Raw genomic sequence first — 21,121 nt, forward strand, 5'->3', positions numbered from 1 at the left:
CTGGGGCAATAAATTAAACGTGACAGCAGGCTAGATCTCCCTCTACCCTTAAAACGCATTTCTACAACAGATTATCTCAACCTGGCCACCCGGGAGATAACTGGAGCAATGGAGAAGAACACCATCACCAACCCGCCACCCCCCAACTGATGAGGAAATTCAAGCAGAGGTTGGGAATTTACCCAAGGTTATGCCAGGCCCCACCCCAGGAACAGCTGCTCCTTTCACCCTTCCCCTCCACCCCTGGTGGCCTACTCTGCCCCACCCCCGGCACCAATTCACACCCTCAAGAGGCTTCCAGTCACACTCTCAGCTGTCCTCCCCAGCTCATCACTCCAATCCCTTGAGTCGGCCCCATGGTCCTCCGGAATAAGCTCCACCAACCCCCCCCCCCCCAAACCCCCACACCGGATGCATCCATTTCTATAGCATCACAGGAGGGCTTCCTTCCCTCCTTCCTCACTTCACAGATGACAGAACTGTACTAAGAAAGCAAGGGTCTTGCCCAGGACCACAAAGCTTATGAGTAACAAATCTGGAAGAAAATTCAGGTCTTCGGAACATATGAAAAGCCTCTAACTTCAAGTACCTGACACTCTCTTCACACACACTTTAAATCACCTCTCCCAACACACACACACACACCCACTCAACACACTCCTTTCTTTAGCTCTTCCTGCACACACCCAAACCTTCTCTTCTATCAGCTGAGAGCTCCCTTCACCAACTACCCTGAATTATCCCTCCCCACAAACACCTTCTCCAGGTCGCCCCCTCCTTTTGGTCTCCCTTTCACTACTGGAGTCTCTCCTCTAAGTTGCTTCCACACCCCAACATGCCCTCTGAAAACAGACCCTGCTTTAAGGGTCCCTTCACCCCCTCCTCCCAAAGACAATTCTTCCTTGACACTCAGTTTCCTCCCTTATTCTCCCTCCCCTCACCTTAAAACACACTCTGTAGTCCCAGGACTGAGACTGTGTACCTCTAGAAGCCCTCCCCCCTCCAAATTCCTTTCTCAGGCCATCCATCACACACTGCCTTCCTAATGAGACTTTCGTTTTTCTAAACTAATCTCCCTCCCCTTACCCGCCATTCCACGGCTCCCATTCTCTCCAGCATGCTCACCTTTTCCACACCACCTTTTCCTTAGGCTCCTCCAAGCCTTGGCTGAGCTTTTCAGCCTTCCATCAGAAGCCCCTCTTCAAAACACTCCAGGTACACTCTGCATCTCCCTTGGTCCTCTTTAGACCTCATCAGTACCTCTTACTCCTCCAACCCTCCAATGAGAACAGGGTCCCCCCCAAATAAATCTCACCCCTTCCCACACTTCTCACAGCTCCCTTTCTTAGTACCCCCTACTCCATCTTCAGACTTCCAGAATTTCCAACCCCTTTAGAACTCCCCAAACCCGGGCGCCTGGGTGGCTCAGTGGGTTAAGCCGCTGCCTTCGGCTCAGGTCATGATCTCAGGGTCCTGGGATCGAGTCCCGCATCAGGCTCTCTGCTCAGCAGGGAGCCTGCTTCCCTCTCTGTCTCTGCCTGCCTCTCCATCTACTTGTGATTTCTCTCTGTCAAATAAATAAAATCCTTAAAAAAAAAAAAAAAAGAACTCCCCAAACCCTAATCTTCTTCACACCTTTCTGCACTCCAAATAACCCCTTCCATCTTCGAGCTCCTCTTCAGGCTCCCCCAACCATTAATTCCATTCTGGCCCACAAATTCCAGACTCCTCCGCTTCTCTCCGCACCCCCAAACACCCTCTGACCCTTCCATCCCGCCTCAGACCCCAATTCCATTTTAGAAGTCTCCAAGCATCTTGGTTTCCCCCAATTCCCCGCCCAGACCCTCCAATTCCTTCATCGGGCTATCTGATTTTTTATTTTTTAGACTTCTACATTCTCTACACAGCCGACAACTATTTTTTCAGACTCCCCATTCCTTGGTCAAGTTCTAAAATTTCTTCTTGGGACTACAAACCCCTTCCCAGTCCCGCCAATTCTGTTTCATGACCCCCCATCCCCCCCCCAGACCCTCCAATTCCCTCTTGAGAACTCCAATCCCCTTCCCGGGCCCCAACCTCCCTCGGAAGCCCCCCTTCAGCCCGTTCGGCCCGCGGGCCACGCACCTTACGCTGCTGCTTCTCCCAGGCCGGGTCCAGCAGCAGGTCCCGGTCCCAGTCGTCCTCCTGGGCCATGTAGTCGCCCATGCTGCCCCCGCCGCCGGCGCCATTGCCCCCGCTGCTGGGGCCATACTGGTAAGACTGGTTCGCCGCGTGGTAGTCCACCATTCCGCCGCCTCTCGCTCGCCCACCAGCCCGTCTGCTCCCGCCGCAGCTCCCGCCCCTCTGCCCGAGCCTCCGCCGCCGCCGCCGCCGCCGCTTCAGCTGCTTCAGCCCGCCCTCCCCCAGCGCCTGCGCACTGCTCGCCGCGCCTGCGCACCGCGCCGCCGCCGCCGCCGCCCTCCCGCGCGCGCGCGCGCCTCCTAACCAGAAAGACGCTGGGACCCGTCTTCGGCGGCTGCGCAGAGTTCACTTCCCCCACCGCCCCTTCAGCTCGTGTACGAGCTGCTTCCCCTCTCCCGCGAGAGCGCGCTCGTTCTCTGCGTGTGGGCGGGGCCGTTCATGAATGATTCATAAGGCGGGGGTCTGGCGGTCAAGCCTAGACCTGCCGACTGTGTGCCGCATCATGTCTTACGCATCCACACTAAACAAGATAGACAGAAATCCCTGCCCTCGTGGAACTACGTTCTAGTGAAGGAAGATAACAAAATCTTTGGGAGTATAGTCCAACATCTGATAAACGTTATGGAGAAAAATTAAGCATGAGCTGGAATGTCAAACAGTACTCAGGGTAGGCTTTGCAGAAAAGGGGAATATTTGCACACAGACCTGAAGGATTCACAAAACAAAACAAGAGTTCCAATCTACCTAACAAGAGTTTCCTAACTCTTGTTAGGTAGATTGGAATAAATATTGGCTGACCAGGAAGGTAAAGGAGTCTGGGGAATTGTCTGTCTTCATTCATTCAACAAACATTTATCGAGCATCTGTGGTGTGCCAGGAGTTGTTCTTGGGCACTGGCAATAGAGTCCTAAGCATGGTAAGCATGGTAAGTGATTGAAACATGATTAGTTCTCATGTGGCTTACATGGGGGGGGGGGGCAACAGTAAGTAAGCAAATAAATACAGATAATTGACACTGCCACATTCATAGACTTCTCAGATTTAAATATCCAAAGCTTCGGATCTTCCCAAACCTGATCACCCCACAGTCATCCTCATTTCAGTTAATGGTGCCTCCACCCTTCCAGCTGTGTGGGCAATAAGACTTTCGTCAATCCTTGCCTCCTCTGTGTCTTCACACCCCACATCCAATGCAGGAAATTGTCAGTTCTATCTTAAAAGTATATACAGGTGGTGCCGTTAGGCAACCAACTCTTGGTTTCCACCCAGGTTGCTCCTGTCATGATCTCAGAGTCATTAGTCCCCAAGTGGGACTCTGCATTTGGTGCTGAGTCAGCTTAAGAGTCTCTCTCTCTCTCTCTCTCTCTCTCTCCTTCTGCCCCTCCCCACCATGCTCACTTTCTCTCTCAAATAAATCAATCAATCTTAAAAGAAATAAGTAAAATAAAAAAATAAAAATAAAAAATAAAAGGTATATGCAGAATCCACTCATTTTCTCCTGCCTCCATGGCCCCATCCTAGTCCTGTCCACCCTGCCTTGTCTTCACATGGACCACTGTAGCAGGCTCCTTCCCATCTCCCTGCTCCCTTTCCCAACCCTCCACCACACTCCCTTTCCCACATGAAGCCTGAGGGAGCCTCATATCTCTCACCTAATTCTCTCCTTCCTCATTCAGAACCCCTCTTTGGTGCAATACCAAGTACAAGTCAAAGTCAAAGAAAGGAGGAAAGGCTGAAGGAGCCTTCCCCACCTTGGCTCAGCCCCACTTTTGAAATAAGATACTCCTGGAGCCCCAGCCAGACCCCCAGGGGATTCCCCATCCTGTCCCCATTTCCTCTTCCAGTTCACCTCTGTCTCTCCCTCCATCTCTGAGCTGCTGCCACATTGTTGACTTCCTCCTCATTGTTCTTCAAACACACCAGGCACCTTCCAGCCTCAGGGCCTTTGCACTGGATGATACCTTGTTACCAGGGCCTGAACACTTTCCCCACATACTGGATCCCCAGGACTTCAACAGACTCCTTTCCTGCAGGTCTGCAGAAACATCACCTCTTCAGTGATACCATCACCTCTTCAGGGAGACTTTAACCCTAGTTAAAAGAACATCTTACACCTTTCCTCCTTTGCTTTGTTTTTTTTCAAGAATACAAATGACCATTTAGCATACTACCGTGATTATCTTTCTCCTTCCCAAGAATGTCAGTCCAGGAGTCACTGCCGTTTCCCTAGTCTCTGAAGCAGTGTCTACACAAGACAGCAGCTTAATATATCTTAGGTGAGTGAATGGGTGGACTTAAAACCATGATGAGGACTTTGAATTTTATTGAAAATGCAGTGGGAGGTTTCAGGGAGGACCCTACGCAGGGGGAGGGCTGGGATCAAGTGCAGCTCTTTACAGGCTCCAGCAGCCATGGGAGGGGAACAAACTATAGGTGGAATGAGCTCAGGGAGACCAGCCAGAGGGCTGCCACAATGGTCCAGGTGAGGACCTGGTCCTAGTCAGGACCAGGGTCCTGGGAGAGAGCCATGGAGGATGGGCAGTGGAAAGATTTGGAAAAGGGGAGCTGACATGACTTACTGTAGTGAATTGGATGGGGAGTGGGGGTGGACATGAGAATGAAGGAAGAATCCAGACTCAAGATGGCTCCCAAGGTTTGGACCTGAGCGACTGGAGAGTGTGAACTTGACTCGAGTCAGGAAAGCAAAGGAGGTAAGAGTTGGAATTAGAGTAGAGAAAGAACTGGCCCACAGTGTGAACGGAATAGACTGGGTCACAGTCAGCTACTGGGGATGGGAATGAAAAGACCCGGCTCCTCCAGGCATGGGAGCTTGTGGATTTCTTCCCACCTCTTTCAAAGGCACTAAAAGGGATCCAATGCAACACAAAGGAAGGAGACAGGGCCTGCATACAGCCCATTTTCCCTGGGGATGCCAGGACCTGGCCAAAGATCCAGGAGTGTTGTCTGTGACCTAGGGAACCAACCCAGGACTTTTGTGCTGGGCCTAGTTGGCAGAGAGAGCCACTGGAGCTCTGGGCCACCAGCCCCACCCTGACTGCTCCCAAAGGACATTGAAAGACGTCCCAGACGAAGGGCTCAAAGATGAAGTGGATGGCCCCCATCAGTGAGGTTTAAAGGCTCCCTTTATTTATAAATGTTATTTGTGACTTTTTTTTTTTTTAAGTATGCTCTTTGTCCAATGTGGGGCTTGAACTCATGACCCCAAGATCAAGAGTCACGCGTACTACCGGCTGAGCCAGCCCGGCGCCCCTGTTGTATTCCATTGCTAATTCTAGTTAGTGAAACAAACCAAACAGGGCTGTGTCCTTCTAGGGTGGGAACATGAACACATACCCGGACGTTGAGAGGAGACTATGGAAGCAGCTGAAATAACACCCCCAAGCCCAAGTGAGCAAGACCAGCAGTAAGTGTATCATCTCTTACCACAGGCTGGGCTGTTCTTTACTCTTCCAACGCACTCAAGTGGGTGCTCACCCTAGCTGGGAAACTGAGGCGCAAGGAGGTCAACCAATGTGCCTTGAGGTCACTAGGCTGGTGTTTGACCTCAGGCAGTCTTTTTCTATAGCTTCTTAAAGGATCCTCCTAGAGCAACAGCAGTAGGCTAAGCAGGAAAAGCTGTCGTTTCCCAAAGAGGTAAAGGTCATTTCCTCTTCCCTGCAGAGCAGCCATGGTCAGTCGTACAACTTGTATCTACACGAAGGCACCTGCCAAGCAGGGGTGAGTGGGAGTCATACTCACACAGAGTGGGTGATGATCAAATAGCACCCCAATATTGTCTTTCTATGCCCCTCCCCTGCCCCTTAGAGCTGGCTCCCCTTGTCAGTCACAGAGGCACCTTTGTCCCGGGAACTCGGGCACACCCTGCTTCCTGGCTCCTGCTCAGGTCTGGAACCCAGGGCAAAGGGTGTCCCACCCTGCCCTGGCTCTGTCAATGTCTCAAAAGAATGATGGGTGTGAATGCAAGCAGATGAGGACCCGGAAGGGGGGACAGGCCAGGCACTGCCACTGCCCTCTCCGCAGGCTAAGTTCACATGTAATGGTTTATGAGAAGGAAATACTCCCTCAGTGACACCTGCCAGGTTACACTAAGGGCTGGACATCTATGATGGCATCTCTTTTGCCGCACTTTTGCCCAAAGGCAGTCGCTGTTGCCGCCATCCCTTCTTCCTGCAGGCAGCAGGCTCAGAGCAGAAGATACTTGCCCAAGATCACTCTGCTAGACTCCAGAATCCTTCCTGTCTAAGACAGGGATAAACCAACCCAGCTACAGGTCAAGTAGTATTAGCTATGACTCCTGGCTGGTGTAGTCTGAAGGTGAATGGCCTAGCTAAAATTCCCAATTTTCTTGTAAAATCCTTCCAAGCAGAATGGTGAGGACTAGTTTGCAATCTTGGGTATGAACAATGCAACCTTGGGGAGAATCTTGAATCTGAAATTAACAATGACTCCTGTTTTCTAAGAGCCAAGAACATGCTAGGCCCTGATGAGAGACCTTTATTGGCCAGAGGTCCTGGACTTCCCACAACTGACAAGGGTGGGTCATTCTCCCCCTTTCACAGATGAGGAAACAGAAACAGAGGCAGAGTCGCCAAGCCAAGGGCACACAAGGATGGGCTGAGCATTAGTCAGGACAGGAGGTGGACTGAATCCTCCCTCATTCCCTCCTCCAGCCTGTCAGGCCAAAGGGCAAAGGTGTGCCTCCCCTCACCAGGAACCCACTCCTGTTCACTGCCTGTTCCAGAAGGCAGAAGAGCCAGGCACACCCAGCGGCAGGGTTGGACTCCTACATCCTATTCATTCACATCCTCCTCCTTGCTGACTCACGGCTGCCGGCTAGCAACTGGTGACCTGACACGTCAGGAAGGTGGGTGTGGAAGGTCTGGTGTGTGTGTGGGGGGGGGGGGGGGGGGGAGGAAGTAGGAGGAGGGAGGCCCCAGGCAGAAGGGAGGAGGCTCCAGAGAGTGGGCAAAGGCCTGCTCCCGGGTGCCCTCTGGTGGGCGAGGGACAGAGGCAGGAAGCCAATGAGCGGGAGACACCAGGAGTAAGTCATCAAATCTTTATTCAACGCTGGCTGGCCCAGTTACTGGGAGGAGGCCATGATGCTGGACACACCTGTTGGGAAGAGAAGAGGGGAGCAGGTCAACATGGTGAAAATGGGAAACCTAGGGGCACCTGGGTGGCTCAGTGGGTTAAAGCCTCTGCCTTCAGCTCTGGTCATGATCCCAGGGTCCTGGGATGGAGCCCCACATCGGGCTCTCTGCTCGGCAAGGAGCCTGCTTCCTCCTCTCTCTCTGCCTGCCTCTCTGCCTACTTGTGATCTCTGTCAAGTAAATAAATAAAATCTTAAAAAAAGAATGAGAAACCAACCTCCAGCCACCAACCATGGCACCCACAATTCTTTAGGGGTGGCAGATCACAAAACTTTTCTGGGCCCTTATCACCTTAAAGTCAGATTTTTTGTTTTGTTTTGTTTCTTTTTGAAGTAATCTCTGTCCCCAACACGGGGCTTGAACTGAAGACCTCCAAGAATAAGAGTTGCACACTCTTCAGACTGAGCCAGCCAGGCACCCCACAAAGACAGTATGGGGCGCTAGTAAAGAAGGTCGACTCTGGGGGCACCTGGATGGCTCAGTCTTTAACTGTCTTCCTTCCGCTCAGGTCATGATCCCAGGGTCCTGGGATCGAGTCCCGTGTCGGGCTCCCTGCTCAGTGGCAAGCCTGCTTCTCCCTCTCCCACTCCCCCTACTTGTGTTCCCTCTCTCCCTGTGTCTATGTCAAACAAATGAATAAAATCTTAAAAAAAAACAACAACAACAACAACACAAAAACAAACAAAAAAACCCAATTTCAACTCTAGAGCAAGGAGACCTATGTAGGAATCACAGCTCTGCCTAGTACCAGGTGGGTGACCTTAGGCAAGCTCATTAACTCCAGCTTTCCCGCCTGCATGAGGCATGGACCCCACAGGGTCCTAGGACTACATGACCTGCTCAGAACACCTGGCAGTCAGTTCTTGCTCCTCTCACCGCCGTCACAGCAACACTCTCCACAAGCTACCTGCAAGACACACTAAGCGCAGCCTTGTATCTCCCCCAGGAGAGCCCTATGCGGCAGGGTCTTCTCCCCAGAACCCAACACGGGGGCGGGAGGGGGGCACTTCTCGCTTACAGTGCGGGTCTAGACACCCCCCGTGCAAAGGGGCCCACCAAGTCCTGCTCCACAGTTTAGCTCCAGATGAGCTGGTTTGTAGTGAGAAACCACGCTGGGCCAAGACACAGCTTTACAACCCCAGAATCAGACTAGAGGGTGGGGGAGGAGACCCAGGGCGTGAGGGAGTGGCTGAACTCTGGCCCCAGGTTCTCACTCCCTCGATGACGCGCGCATGGTGTGCAGATCAGAGGGCTGACTGCACAGCTATCCCACTCCCTTCCCGGCTGAGGGACCAGCAGGGCCAGTTCAGCCGAGGACCGCCGTGGCTCTCTGCTCTGCTTTCCGCACAGACGGCCTCACTCTGCTCCAGTACCTCCAAGACGTGCATGTGTTTCGTCACATACAATAATAATCCTCTCCCGTATGGGGTTCACATGAGGACCAAACGACTTAGTAAGCTTCAGAAACGACATAGTATTTGTCAGAATGACTGCTGCCAGCGTCCCCACTTTTTGGATGAGGAAACTGAGGCACAGGTAAAACCACTGGCCCCAAGTGACAGAGCTAAGACCAAGAACTGAGAGCCCCACATAGCTACCTGATTCCAGAATCCGTGAACACTTTCTGGTGTCCCTGTTTTTGCAGACACCAGGGCCAAGGCGCCATCCCCAGGGACAGACCGCAAAGAGATCAGAGCCCCCAGGAGTCCCAGGGAAGGACTCCTCTGCCCCCTGCCCCACCTCCCTCAGCAGGAAGCCCTGTGAGAGAAGCCAGTGGGCTCTGGTGGATGCCGAGTTCCCGATCCGGAACCAGACCACAGCCACCCAAGTCTTCTGGGGCCCCAGCCCCAGCCCGTCACAGGGCAGCTCCTTAGACGCATAGCCTGCAGCCTTGGGCCCCCACTCACTGTCAAAGTCGATCTTCTCCACGATGTTCTTGGGCTTGATGCTCTCCTCCTGGCTACAGATGAAGATCTGGCCCGACTCGTCAGCGCTCCAGCCGTACTTGCTCATCCACACCTTCAGCTGGCTGTCTGCAGGGGACAGGGGCCGGGCGGGTGGCTCAGGCACCCCACCCCCGCAGGACCACAGCTGAAGGCCGGGAGCCCCCATGCTGGCTGCCTCAGGGGCCACAGGTGTCTCCTGCGGCCACGCGTGCTTGCGTTTCCATGGTTTGGTCTCCGAGAGGCAGCCAGAGGGAGCCTGTCGGCTTTCCCACCCTGACACCACAGGGCCTATCTCCCCTTTCCATTTCTCCCTCGCTTTTCTCTCCCAGCACAGACCTTAGTTTCCAACAGTGCTACACTTCCTTCTCTGCTTTTCCACACAACTTGGAAATGGTTTTAAAATTATGTCCTTGCTATCACGACTCGTAAGGCCAGAGCCTCAGCTGGGAATTTCTTTGCAGGCTGTTTTTGCTCTTAAAAAACTTGGGACGCCTGGGTGGCTCAGTTGGTTAAGCGGCTGCCTTCGGCTCAGGTCATGATCCCAGCATCCCATCCTGGGATCAAGTCCCACATCGGGCTCCTTGCTCTCCCTCTGCCTCTAGCCTGCCACTCTGTCTGCCTGTGCTTGCGCGCTCGCACTCTCTCTCTAACCAAAAAAAAAAAAAAAATCTTAAAAAAAACCTGCCAGGAAGGATGCGCAGCCAGAAGACAACCTGCTGCTTGAGGTAACTCCTGTGGGACTGTTAGCAATCTGATAAATTCGTCTGCTTCTTTTTAGACTCAAGCCTAAGGGTTGGTTGATCCCTTTTTGACTTAATCTCCCTTTTAAATATGTAAAACAGGGTGCCTGGGTGGGTTAAGTGGGTTAAAAAGCCTCTGCCTTCTGCTCAGGTCATGATCTCAGGGTCCTGGGATGGAGCCCCACATTCGGGCTCTCTGCTCAGTGGGAAGTCTGCTTCCCCTTCTCTCTCTACCTGGTTTTCTGCCTACTCGTGATAGATCTCTCTGTCAAATAAATAAAATCTTCAGAAAAAAATATGAAAAACACCTATCTGATGAAACGCACTTAGTATAGCCTGACACAAACTGTCCAAGAAAAGTTAGCTTCTGCTAAACAACAGAGAGCACAAGCACGCACACTCTACAGATCAAAAGGCAAAACTACCCAAATAAGGTACTGAAATCTCACCCCCAAAGCCCCACTCCCCAGTGCTGTGCTCACCCCGCCCTCCCAAGGAGTAACCATTTTCCTTAGTTTTAATTTCCTTCCTGTTTCTTTTTGCAAAAACAAGCAAATACACAAACATGCTTTTCTTCCCGTCTTTTCTTCTTCTTCTTTTTTTTAATGGAAGGATCTTTTACTTTTATTTATTTATTCATTTATTTTAAAGTAGGGGCCTGAACTCACAACCCTAAGATTAAGAATCAGATGCTTAACTGATTGAGTGCCCCAGGTGCTCCTGGAAGGATCTCTTGAAAAATCAAACAAAAGGGGCACCTGAGTGGCTCATGGGTTAAACCTCTGCCTTTGGCTCGGGTCATGGTCTCAGGGTCCTGGAACGGAGGAGCCCGCATGGCATCAGGCTCTCTGCTCAGCAGGGAGCCTGCTTCCCCGTCCCCCTCTGCCTACTTGTGATCTCTTGGTCAAATAAATACATAAAATCCTAAAAAACAAACAAACAAAAAAAACCCCACAACTACTCACTACTTACCCGAGCCCCAGGAGCAGTCCTGGGTGAGTGCACACTACACTTGCACGTCTCATTTTGTCATCTGTTTTGCTACCTCCCTGAGAACAAATCTGAGCCATTCTGTCTCATTCATGGCTACATACCAAAGGCCTAAGACAGCCTGGTACTGAGCAGGCATTCAAATGACTCACGTAGAATAAAATAAACAAATGCTGGAGGATCTCCCCAAGGAAGGGCATGTTTGTACCAGTCCCTCACTCCTTCAGTAACGAGCTGGGCGGGACCTTCAATGCTGACTTGCTGGCGCAGGGATGGGCCCATCTGAGGAGCTGGCTGAGGACCATGGCTCCTGACCACCCCTAACCTCCTCGATTGGCACTGGGAACCCTAAGAGGCCTTACCTGTCAGATCCCCGAGCATCTCGGCCAGCAGCCAGCGATCAATGTGCTGATAAGTGATGCCCACAACGTGGCAGATAACTGCAGTGGGGGGAAGAATGAAGACAGTAAAGGGCCACTCCCTACCCCTTCCCCGGGGAGCCCAGGCACCGAGACAGACTTACATTTTCGAACAGAGTCTTCAAAGCCAGTTATACCTTCCAGAAGGTCCATGTTTTCATCCAGGGCTTGCTGTGAGGGAAAGGGTAACGTTCCCAATAATGTGAATGACCTCAAGTACATCATCATTAATGAAGTCAGCAACAGAAGCTACGATTTGGGCATTCACCTCACATGCCAACTTTCTTCTCTGTGTGACCCTGACATAAGTTACTATTTTCTGCCCATTTTTAGTGATGAAAAAACCAAGGCTCAGAGGAGCTAAGTGACTTGCCCCAAATCAGAGAGCTGGGGGTTGAATCAGGCAGGCAGAAACCACAGACCCAAAGAGGGAACAGAGACAGAAACTTAGCTAACTGCACTCACCCACCTCCTCCTGCTCCTATCTCACTCGGAGAAAAGGCCAAGTGTCCTACCATGACCCACAAGGCTCCACAGGATCTGCCTGTCACGTCCTCCCACTCAGCCCTTGGCTCCAGCCACAGGGGCCTCCTCATTGCTCCCCAGACACACCACAAGTCCGCCCACCTTAAGGTCTCTGCACTGGCTGGTGCTGGGTCTCAAACTCTCTTTCCCCATGGCTAGCACCCCTACCCCTTCAGGCTTCTGTCCACAAGTCACCTTCCCAGCAGGGTTCCCTGTGACATTAGCGTGGGAAATGAGAAAACCACAAGGACAACGCAGAGGATATACAGGACAGTAACTGTCCCGGGAGCCAAATGATAAAAGGATTTGAGGGAGCAGTGTGTGTCCCTCCCCATCAGAGGTGGCCGACAGGGCAGACAGTGTGGGTTTCACAGTGCTTGCATGCGCTTGTATACATGTGGGAGACCGGGGGATGGAGGGCTGGCCACGAACGCCTGAATGGAATGAACACAACGGCTTCAAGTGAGCAGGGAGAGGAGGAGAGACTGAGCACAGGCAGCCCAGCCCACAAACGGCATTACCAATGGTCCCACTCTGCCTGACATGGAGGGGTTTCCTGGGATGTGAGACTTTCCACTCCATGGGGTACAGAGAAAGAGGGTAAGAGGTAGATGTGGTAGGGAAGATGGGAGGTTCGGGGAGAGTTTTCTTCTTATTTTTTTATTTTTTTTTATTTTTATTTATTTATTTTTTTTTTTTAAAGATTTTATTTATTTATTTGACAGAGAGAGATCACAAGTAGGCAGAGAGGCAGGCAGAGAGAGAGAGGAGGAAGCAGGCTCACTGCTGAGCAGAGAGCCCGATGTGGGACTCGATCCCAGGACCCTGAGATCATGACCTGAGCCGAAGGCAGTGGCTTAACCCACTGAGCCACCCAGGCGCCCCTTCTTCTTATTTTTTTAAAGACTTTTATTTATTTGGCAGAGCGAGAGAGAGCACAAGCAGGGGGAGCGGCAGGCAGAGGGAGAAGTTGGCTCCTCACTGAGCAGGGAGCCCAGTGCGGGGCTCGATCCTAGAATCCTGGGATCCTGACCTGAATTGAAGGCAGATGCTTAAATGACTGAGCCACCCAGGTGTCCAGACAGTTCTCTTCTTTTTTTTTTTTTTTTTTTTTTTAAGATTTTATTTATTTATTTGCCAGACAGAGATCACAAGCAGGCAGAGAGGCAGGCAGAGAGAGAGGAGGAAGCAGGCTTCCCGCCGAGCAGAGAGCCCGATGCGGGACTCGATCCCAGAACCCTGAGACCACGACCCGAGCCGAAGGCAGAGGTTTTACCCCACTGAGCCACCCAGGCGCCCCAGACAGTTCTCTTCTGTAGGCAAGAAAACTAGAGGGTGGACATGGTCTCTGGTGACAGAAACAATCAGGGAAGGCCAGGCCTGCTGCTATGAGAGGAGGGGGAGGCGCTGAGTGGGCAAGAAGGAAGGGGAACAGGGCACCAGCTGAGGGGTGGTCTGAAACAGAAAAGCATTCAGTCAGCTGCCAGCAGATGTCAAGGCTGAGAGCAGTACACATGGGACTTCTGCTTTAACTGCTTATATTTTCCCACAAAACAAGGCAGAAGAGCACTAGCTGTGATGACAAGGGAAGGAGGAGAGGGGATGAGAAGGTGTGAAGAGCTGGGATTGGGCAGTGAGACCCTGGGCTAGGAGGGGATAAGCTCCAAGGACATGACGGGCCTTCTCCTGGCCTCTCACAGGGTCTCCCATGCAGACTTCTGCTAACAGACGAAGCACAATGGAGGACCCAGGCTGCTGGTCAGGCCCATGGACGCCAGGCTGGAGACCTCCCGGGGTGAGCTGGGAAGCTAGGAGGAAGTGGTCGGGGGCAGAAACATATGGCATTCATGGGCAGAAGAAGGAGCGGTTATTGCTAAAGGCGGGTGCCGGGCGGCGGCTCCCCACCTTCCCTGAGCATCGGAAACACCTGCTTCAGATCCCAAAGCCTGGACCACACACAGGCTGATTAGATCAGACTCGGGGCTGGAGTCAAGGATCATTTTTGTTTTGTTTTTTTAAACCCCTTGGGGGTCCAATGCACCTGAGCTGCAGGGCTAAGGGGTTTCGGGGGGAGAGACACGGGTCTGGGAATGATGGTGAGAAGGACCCTTGGCAGAGGTGGAGGGTGGGGCTCCAGTTCAAGAGCGAAAGGGAAGGAGCATACAGAAGCTGGAGGACTCTGGGAGGAAGGACAGACGTGGGTGTGTGCACACATGCCCCAACCTGGGGGCACAAGGGACAATGTGGGCGTTCTGGCTCAGTGCGAGGATGACAAGTCCGCGTAGTCACCCTCGCAAAGCCCTGAGCAGGGATCGCCCCCAGTTATGCAAGCAGACAGCAAATGGGCACGGCTATTCCTTTCAGCCGCCTGTCCCAGCTCAGCTCAGCCCAGCCGCCCACCCTGGCCCCGCAGCCAAGTTACCCAGAAGGCCTGGAAGTGGCAGGTTTCCAGCAGGTCTCCGAGGTATAAAATTTGTCGGATTGGCCGTTCTTCTTGCTAAGAGAAGAATGTGTTAAGGGAAAACAGCCCTGAGCTTCAGGGGGCTGCCGCTGAGTCCCAGACCACCTCTCCCTGCCCACCTTCTGTTCACTGCAGCACAGTTAAGACAACAGGCGAGCCAGCAATAGAGCCACGAAGCCAAACACTGGCCTGTCCATACTCTGGGAGGAGCCAACTCTTAGAGAACCGGCGTGGAGAGGCAACAAGACACACTGGGATGTGAAAAGGCAAGACACAGACCAACACGCATAAGAGACCACCATCTGGGTGGGGGACTGGTGTGTGTGTTGGGGGGGCACACACACGTATGTGAACACACACACCTGTACTCATTTGTCTATAGGGTATCTCCAGAAAGGCACCCAAGAATGGCAAACAAGTGTTGCCCCCTGGCAGAGGAATAGAGTGGCTGTGGGGCAGGGGAAGGAGGAAGCCTTGTCTCTTTCCACTGTATGCTTTTCGTACTTTTAACAGCGAATGGTACATCTTCTTTTTTCTTTTATTTGGAAAGCCCCCGAAACAGACTCCTAGGGAGGGGGGCTGATCTCAAAAGGCAGACACTCCCACAGACCCACCTGGCAGGGCGGGTTCACTGCGTAAGTGATGGGCAGGTTAAGTGTGACAGCATCGGGACTGAGTGCCAGAGCATGGATGAGGGACTCTGCCAAGCTTGTCAAGGAGCCCGACTTGGGATGCAATCCTGGGACTCCAGGATCAGGACCTAAAGGCAGCTACTTCACCGACTGAGCCACTCGGGCGCCCTCACTCTGAGGTTGAAGCCTTCTACAGCTTCCCGGTGCCCTTCTGAGTCTGACCAGATTGCATTTTGCAATCCATGGTGAGGCTGCACCAAACTTCCTCTCCTGCCTCTGAAAGACCACTGACCTCTTCTATTTTTTTTCTCCAGGCCTTCTTACCTCCTTACCTCCGCCCAGATCACCCTTCCTTAACACTCCATTTAGCTCATCTTTTGGACGTCCCCTCCTCCAAGAAGCCCTCCCTAACATCCAAACAGGATCAGGGGCCTCCTCTGGCCTCTCCGAACCCCAAGCCCAGACTGTAGGCCGTCACTGACAAGAGGACCTCTGTCCCCCACTGCATGGTGAGTTCTGGAAGGGCAGGGGCCAGGCCTGTCCCGGCCCCCCAAATGTCCCACCCAGCACAATACCAAGCCCAGAGGAGGCGCTCTGAGTTTGCAGCTGAACTCACAGCCCGCTGACCTGGGGAATTTATCTACCTTGCCCCCAGCCCTTTCCCGCACAACCCACCATGACACTGGAAGGATACGTGTGCCTGATCAATCATGCACTTGCACAGTGTGAAGTCCGTGTGGGGCAGGTTGGTGAGGGCCTTCAGCAGGATCTGGGCAGTGACTGTGGTCTGAAAGAAGGCTGGGTTGAACTGGTACCTGGGAAGGGGAAAAAGAGACAGAGCTTCAGCAGCCTCTTCAGGTACCTGAGGCCCAGTGCTGTGGCCCAGAGCTCAGGAGTTGGACATACCTGGGCTCCAGTCCCAATCACAGCACTCTTGCTCTGTGACCTTAACCTCCCTGACCTAGTTTCCTATTCCATAGATGGGGACAGTTAATCCGCCCAGCCACCCCATAAGCCAGATGCTGTTAAGTGGTTCACAAGTAAATGAATACGAAGTACAGTCTGCAGCAGAGGTAGAGGCTCTGGAGCCAGACTGCTTGGGTTCCCACTGGCCTCAAAAGTGATCCTGGACTACCTCTTTGAAATTCTCTGTGTCATTGGTCCCCTCCCTCAAAAGAAGGGGCAGTAACAACCCTGTCTACTTCAAAAAGACACTATGGCATCTGACTTAACACCCACAAACCTTAGAGCACAGAAGCTAACGCACCATGAGCCCTCACTAAACAGCAATTGCGCCATTAACGATCTAAACAACCCCACAAATACAAATGTTCTTATCGCCATTTTATAGACCTCCAAACTGAGACAACATATAAAAATTACACAGCTGACAGCATGTCAATATGACACGGAGTGGGGGGATAGAATGCAAAGGTCTCCATCCACAGGAGAACGGGTGGTTTAGACAATCGCACAGGAAGCCCTACACAAGAATGACAATAAATTGCAGCTGCAGGGGGCGTCTGGGTGGCTCAGTGAGTTGAGCCTCTACCTTCTGCTCAAGGTCTCAAGGTCTCGATCCCTAAGTCCTGGGATGGAGCCCTGCATTTGGCTCTCTGCTCAGCAGGGACCCTGCACCCTACCCCCCACCCCCACCTCTGCCTCCCTCTTTGTCTACTTGTGATTTCTCTCTGTCAAATAAAGAAATAAAAACTTAAAAAAAAAAAAACAAAGCTGCAGTCGCAGGAAAAATGGATCCATCTCACAAACCCGGAGCAAAGTGCAAGACGCCAGATGCCAAAACGCTCATGCTGTAGGACTACGTTTGTGTCAAGTTCAACACAGGCAAACCCAAACCAAGCTCCTCAGGACACATGCATGTGTGGTAAACTCACATAAAACCAGATCACGAGATTCTATGACCTCCACCAACATGTAACTTGTTCCAATTGCTTTTGAACCCAGGCTGTGTATTTACATGGGCCCCTCTTACCAGACACCGTAATGTGCCAGAGCAGAGAGATACGTTCAATGAAAGAGATAACGAATAGCTGGAGAGGTTGCAGAAGAGTTCCCATGACCTGTCAATTCTGAGATACTCCTCAAGGATCACCCTAAGAGCTCATTGTTCCCACTGTGCCAACAATCCTCTAATGATTTTAGTAAAATGGTCATCTATATTCTTTATTAGTCTTGGTTCTCCAAGGGAACAGAACCAACAGGATATGGAGAAGAAAGAGAGATTTTAAGGAATTGGCTCATGCAGTTGTGGAGACTTAGAAGAAGTTGCTGCCTGTGTTTCTCTTCAAGGATTTTTTTTTTTTTAAGATTTTATTTATTTATTTGACAGAGAGAGATAACAAGTAGGCAGAGAGGCAGGCAAAGAGAGAGAGAGAGAGAGGAGGAAGCAGGCTCCCTGCTGAGCAGAGAGCCCGATGCGGGACTTGATCCCAGGACCCTGAGATCATGACCTGAGCCGAAGGCAGCGGCTTAACCCACTGAGCCACCCAGGCACCCCTCTCCTCAAGGATTTTGATGGATTCCTTTCTCACCCAATATGACACATCTTGGCAATGGAATCTTGCCATTCTTCATGTGAAGTAGCATTGTATTTCTTCCCCCACCTTAAATCAGAACTGGCCTTGTCATTTGCTTTAAGCAACAAAATGCCACAGAAGTAATGCTGTGAGACTTCTAATTCTATGCCTCAAGAGACCTTGAAGCTTCTGCTCTTACCTTCTACCAAAAGCCTGACTTGTAAAGAAGCCATAAAAAAGGACACCAAGAAATATTACAACCTTTTGTTTACTGTTTTGGAGGTAAGGGGAAGGTCCAGGAGTTTCTCTTGTCCTATCTTCCTTTTTTTTTTTTTTTTTTAATTTGACAGACAGAGATCACAAGTAGACAGAAAGAAAGGGGGGGGGGAGTGGACTCCCTGCTGAGTGGAGTCTGGGACTGTAACCTGAGCCGAAGGCAGAGGCTTTAACTCACTGAGCCACCCAGGCGCCCCTTGTCCCATCTTCCTATCATAACAGTTCTTACTCCAAACATATAGAGGCAATGTAGAGATTTTTCAGTGGCCAAAAATGTTTATTCTAACTCTTCATTCAGAATCTGAGACGATCTCATAGGCTGGATCTGTGGGCCTACTGAACCCTTTGTGAGATGAAATCAAGCTTGTAAAATTTTCAACACAAGAGGGCCTTTTTCCAGTTTAACTCAGAGCCCAGTTGCATGCCTGTGCCTAGTTGTAGGAGGACTGGAAAGCGTACAGGGGGACGTGGATATTTGTCGGGCAGAGAATTTACTGCCCAACAGGTATCTGTGTCCCTCTGTGTGTTTTCTGGTCCTCTTGTAGTTGGGCACAGGCATGTAGCTTAGGTACTTACTTCTCTTACTTCTACTTAATATATACCTGGGATATGAACACACAGATAATCATCAATTGATGTGCTGGAATTGTAAGAAAATCATTAAAAAAATTCTGTCCCTCATTAGTTATATGAAAATGTTCATGTTGCTATGCTAGGAGCCAGTGGACAGATCTGGAGCCTGACAATTTTACAATAGAACACATGTTCATGATTTATTCTCCTTTTGCCTAAGATAGGCTCTGTCTCTGGGTTCTCTTTATATTCTTTAAATAGCTCAAATGAGAAAACAGACAAGATATAGGGAAGATAGGAAAAAAAAATACACAGACCAGAAACTGCTTTGTTTTACACGCATTTTATCTTTTGATAGGAAAAATAAATATTCCAGACCTCTTTAAATAGAAACGTTCAGTCTGAAGCATTTCTTTTCCTTCATCCCTTTCTTTCTTTTTTTTTTTTTTTAACGTTGTGTTGATGAGTTTCCATGATATATAGGAATTAGGGCTGAATGGGGAACATAGAGGCAGTGAGAAGTGAGAAAAGTGGAAGTCGATCTAATATTTCTAAGGAGGCTTTGGAAATCTTGGCATATTACTGAAGACATAAGAGAGCCAGTGAGCATTAAATACACTCCTGCATTTAGTGAAACTGCCACAGAACAGGGTACTTCCACCGCCCCAGATCTAATGTTCTCAACATACCAGTCTATCATTGTCAACTTTGAGTATACAACGTGATCAATAGTATGTTAAATTACTATGCTGTTCTCTGGATTAAAAAGGCACATATCAACCCAGTCACATATCAACCCAGTCTTTTCTAGCCTTCCACTAAACTAAATAAAACGTGGAAAAAGCTGGTTAAAAAAAAACCAACAAAAACACGGGACGCCTGGGTGGCTCAGTTGGTTAAGCGGCTGCCTTCGGCTCAGGTCATGATCCCAGCGTCCTGGGATCGAGTCCCACATCGGGCTCCTTGCTTGGCAGGGAGCCTGCTTCTCCCTCTGCCTCTGCCTGCCACTCTGTCTGCCTGTGCTTGCTCTCGCTTCTCTATGACACACACACACACACAAAAAACCAACAAAAACAAACAAACAAACAAAAAACCAGATCATGAGAGCCTAAAAGTGGTTACAAGGGTGGGGGGTGAGGTGACTCGCACAAAGTATTCAAGTCAAGGGGCCTGGGGCCCTGACAACACTCAATTTTGTGGTAAGTGTGGTGTTCACATGGGTTCTCACTCGTACTTATTTAATTAACTAGGATTTAGTGTTTTGTACCAACCTATACATATAACCCTTAATTAATTTTTAAAAACCATCTCTCCTGCCCCAACTCCCTTGGCTTCCTGGCCGTGCACACCAAGAGAAGCCATATCCCAAAGACCAGCCCAACTCTGGCCTCATCCAATATTGAGAGTGCCCCCCTGCCCCAGATGGCTGCAGGCCTGGAGGTGGGGATGGAGGCAGACACTCACAGCTTCAGGACAGCCAGGTTGGCTTCCAGATCATAGGCGTTCTCCTTGGCCTGTGTCTCCACATACCGTTCCAGGGTGGCCAGATTCTCAGGATTGTACCTACAGAAGAATCCAGACAGGAAAACAGAGACAAAAACGGAGCTGAGGCCAGTCCCTTTATGGAGGCAGGGCAGCTGGAGGAGAACTCTGGCACTGGCCACTTACTCTTAAATCAGGCCACTTACTCTTAAATCAGCTCTATAACCTCTAATAACACTTACCCACCTTACAGACCTAAACCAATGCTCTGAACCACCCCACCCCCACCCCATCAGACTCCTGGGACTTTTCTAGGCTATCCCCCCACCTCTCAGCCAATCAGTCACTGTAACTTGTACACCTGGCCTCCTGGGCATCTTTGCCCCTCACCCCTCCTCCCTGCTCCAGACCCCCACACTGGTTTAGTCCCATCCTTTCGTGCTTAGCTTCCCCCATCCTAGCCCTGACTACTTCAGGCTATCACTGCCTACTGCCCGGTTTGTCTGGGCTCTGAACTGGGAACCCCCTGGAAGCACGGCCTGGGACTGTCCTGGTCACCTCTGGTCCCCAGCACTGCCCAGCGCGGACAGAATTTCAGTGACATGTGTCCAATGAACAGCATGAGAGGGAAAAAAAAAGAGAGAGAGAGATGAAGAGGCACTGACGCACACTATGAGAGGCTGAGGAGCGGAGTCACAAGAAACTGAAGGGCTGTGAGAGAGAAAGCTGAGCAGCAGAGAGAAAGACCTTAAAGCAATTAAAAAGTGAGAGCACTCTGAGGTAGGCAGGGCTGTCTCATGTCCGTAGGCCCCTGCAGTGCCGTCTCCTTACACACATCCCCCTCCAGGGCGAATGGGAAAACCTACTCCCGGGCAAGTCCAGGATGCTAATCAACCCTTGCGCTTTCTAGAAAATCCCATCCACCACGCCGCTTGACCAGAAACGCTCCCTCCGACCGGGCTCAGACCTGTCGATACCCTTGAGCAACTTGCCCACGTTCGCTCTCATCTGCTCAAACATCGCCATGACGAATGTCGCCTCCCACGCCGAGCCGGAGCCGAAGAGCCAGCCGGTAGGGCCTCCCCGAGGACCGGAAGAGGAAGAGGTGGTGGAAACGGAAACTACGTCGTCGTCTTCTTCGCCGCCCTTGCGGCGGCCGCCACGTGACTTTCTTCCCGGCGGGCGCAA

The 21,121-nt window shown here is 51.3% G+C and overlaps 2 protein-coding genes across 6 annotated transcripts in view; both read right to left on the reverse strand.

The window, feature by feature from the left end:
- Positions 1–2,391, reverse strand: part of ACTN4 (actinin alpha 4) — a 69,012-nt gene extending 66,621 nt beyond the window's left edge. For 2 of the 5 annotated variants that reach the window (XM_059381414.1, XM_059381416.1), the window contains exon 1: positions 2,125–2,390. In XM_059381414.1, coding sequence (XP_059237397.1) covers positions 2,125–2,286 — 162 coding nt within the window. In that variant the 5' untranslated portion in view covers positions 2,287–2,390. Of the gene's footprint in view, positions 1–2,124 lie in introns of all 5 variants that reach the window. The other 3 variants (XM_059381413.1, XM_059381412.1, XM_059381415.1) reach the window with 2 other exon arrangements.
- A 4,853-nt stretch (positions 2,392–7,244) lies between these two features.
- On the reverse strand, positions 7,245–21,042 carry EIF3K (eukaryotic translation initiation factor 3 subunit K). The gene is made up of 8 exons (XM_059383066.1): positions 20,901–21,042; positions 19,916–20,014; positions 15,760–15,880; positions 14,395–14,469; positions 11,552–11,618; positions 11,391–11,468; positions 9,260–9,385; positions 7,245–7,314 (listed from the first exon to the last, which is right to left on the reverse strand). The coding sequence occupies exons 1-8, from the start codon at positions 20,957–20,959 to the stop codon at positions 7,283–7,285; spliced, it is 657 nt and encodes a 218-aa protein (XP_059239049.1). The 5' UTR covers positions 20,960–21,042; the 3' UTR covers positions 7,245–7,282.
- Positions 21,043–21,121: the final 79 nt, after the last annotated feature.

This window comes from Mustela nigripes, chromosome 17 (genome assembly GCF_022355385.1).
Source record: "Mustela nigripes isolate SB6536 chromosome 17, MUSNIG.SB6536, whole genome shotgun sequence".
Lineage (NCBI taxonomy): Eukaryota > Metazoa > Chordata > Mammalia > Carnivora > Mustelidae > Mustela > Mustela nigripes.

Excerpts from the sequence above, each read along its gene's own strand:
- EIF3K (XM_059383066.1), bottom strand. The coding sequence starts at position 20,959 with ATGGCGATGTTTGAGCAGATGAGAGCGAACGTGGGCAAGTTGCTCAAG. Across the intron at positions 11,619-14,394 it reads GCCACTTCCAGGCCTTCTGG|CAAGCCCTGGATGAAAACAT; the intron begins GTAACTTGGCTG and ends TTTCCCTCACAG. Across the intron at positions 9,386-11,390 it reads GATGCTCGGGGATCTGACAG|ACAGCCAGCTGAAGGTGTGG; the intron begins GTAAGGCCTCTT and ends TGTCCCCTGCAG.